At 43.1% G+C, this 2,114-nt stretch overlaps 1 protein-coding gene across 1 annotated transcript in view; it reads left to right on the top strand.

The window, feature by feature from the left end:
• Positions 1-2,114, top strand: part of BORA (bora, aurora kinase A activator) — a 16,892-nt gene that overhangs the window by 5,864 nt on the left and 8,914 nt on the right. Inside the window, exons 4-5 of the mRNA XM_018568428.1 lie at positions 311-396; positions 1,965-1,966. Of these exons, the coding sequence (XP_018423930.1) occupies positions 311-396; positions 1,965-1,966 (88 nt within the window). The remainder of the gene's footprint in view (positions 1-310; positions 397-1,964; positions 1,967-2,114) is intronic.

Below are 2,114 nucleotides of genomic sequence, written 5' to 3'. Positions count from 1 at the left end.
TTCTCTTCAGAGTGACAGGAGGACATCTACTAACTAATATATGCTGAGAGCACCACAGCCAGGATGGATCCTGACAATACTCAAGAGCCACCCAGCTGGCTGATTGACACCCCTTCCTGTCCGTTCCTCCAATTAATAGAGCCGACATGTGACAGTTTCAATGTCACATGGGGGATGAGTGTAATTCACTCATAGTTCTCCTTTTTTAAGAGCAATATTGTTTCACATGATTTGATAGACAAATATAATATTTTATTGCTACTTTAAAATATGCTCATATATTTGCTTCTGACATTTTTTTTGTTTGTAGTTTTTTACAAAAAGGGTAATTGTTCCTTCACCATGGACCCAACATGAAGGGAAACAAGCGACACCATTTCATTCAACAAAATGTAGGTCCCTCCCCTCTATTTTTTTGTTTTTTTTAATATTATGAATGAACAGCTGACGGTAAGGGATCATACAATATGTCTAGGTGTCAATGTGTCTTTACATTAATTTCTTAGGCCCCGTTCACATTGAGCGATTTATCGCGCGGTAATTCCCGCGATATCGCGGCTATATACCGGACGATATCGCTCTTCAATGCTTTGCAATGGGGCAAAGGGTCCGGCTGTCGCGGGTCGTGTGTCGCTACAGCAGGACCCTTTTTGGGGCGGATTTTGCAGCGATTCCAGCTTGCTCAATGCAAGCTTTTGCGCGATATCGTGCAAAATGCAAATCGCGCGACAAACGCATCGCGCAGTGTGAATGGGGCCTTAAATGGTCGGTGTGTTTTAAGGCTTTTTGGCTATAATCGGACAAAGTGAGAGAAAAGGATAGATGTTAAGCTTTAGATGAGGGGATAGTTGAGCCACAGGTCATGTCGTTTCATGTTATAGATCTAGAATTGGATGGTTTTCCTGGTTTGAAATATGTTCTTATGTGTGTCACAGTTAAAGGGTAAGTTCACTTTTCCAAGTGAATTTGGAAAAATGGAATTACCTGCTCCCTCTCCCTGCTATACTTGCCTTTCGGCGAACTGTCCTTCCCCTCCGCTGGCACTATCCTTGCCCTGTACTGATCCATAGCACAGCCCTGCACTATGCATTTAGAATTTTGCTTGCACAAATTTTCACACCTGACCGTGCTGACCAATGAGAGGCGCTTTTTGCCAAGAAGCGCTTCTTATTAGTCAGCGCGGTCATGTGACTGCGCTGACCAAGGAGTGCTCGCAATTTATAAGCGAAATTCAATATCCATAGCGCATAAGTACTTGGACTGTTTGCAACTTGGGTACAAGTACAATGAATTCTGATAGGGATGTTTTACTTTTACGGCATATTTACACTTTTGCAGTCAAATTTGAGAAAACCCCTCTATGTTATGTGATCCTATTCACACAGCATACAGAAAAATGATAAAAAAAAAAAAATGTCTTACCTTTTTTTAAGATGTTTGTTAAAAGAGAACTATGGGGTAAGTGTTTTTCCCCATAGTTCTCCTAAGGGTCACGGGAGGACTATCTAGATGCAGAGCCACCTGTACCCGCCCCGTCCGTTGTTCCAGTCAGCACTGGAGGATCGGAGGGGGGAATCCCTGCAGGGAGCCGTGAGTGACAGTCACTGCTCTCTGCAGGGACATGATCGAGAAGTGAGCAAGCGCCGGTATGTGTTCGCTCACTTCCCGATCTTTTGAGCTAACGTGTGACCGTTTCATTGTCACACGTCAGCTCGAACTATGAGGTTGAGTGAATATCACTCCGCTCATAATTCTCCTTTTGAATTAGGCAAGATGGCTGATTCCAGGTTTTTCTCCCACCTTCAGTGATCTGTCCTAATGGAAAGGCTTAGGAGTGAAATTTGAGCATAATAAAGCAGCCACTGCTCCAAGCTCCCCCCTGTGATGGGCTTCAGTCGTAATAGAAATTAGTAAATTTAAACATTGTAGTGACATTGTAGTCCATCACGGGAGCGAGCTTGGAGTGGTGGCTGCTTTATAATATACACAAGGACCATGGAGAACAAAAGTAGTCACCCTCCAGAAGGAAGATCACTGTAAGCATGTGTTCAGAGAGGATTTGAGGATCTACAGCTGAATGATACACAAACTAAATTTTTGTTAATTGTGAAAAT

Source organism: Nanorana parkeri, unplaced genomic scaffold (genome assembly GCF_000935625.1).
Source record: "Nanorana parkeri isolate BGI_ZX_2015 unplaced genomic scaffold, ASM93562v1 scaffold1186, whole genome shotgun sequence".
In the NCBI taxonomy this organism is placed as follows: Eukaryota; Metazoa; Chordata; class Amphibia; order Anura; family Dicroglossidae; genus Nanorana; species Nanorana parkeri.
Note: the sequence above shows the minus strand (reverse complement) of the source record. Positions and strands in the feature narration are given on the sequence as shown.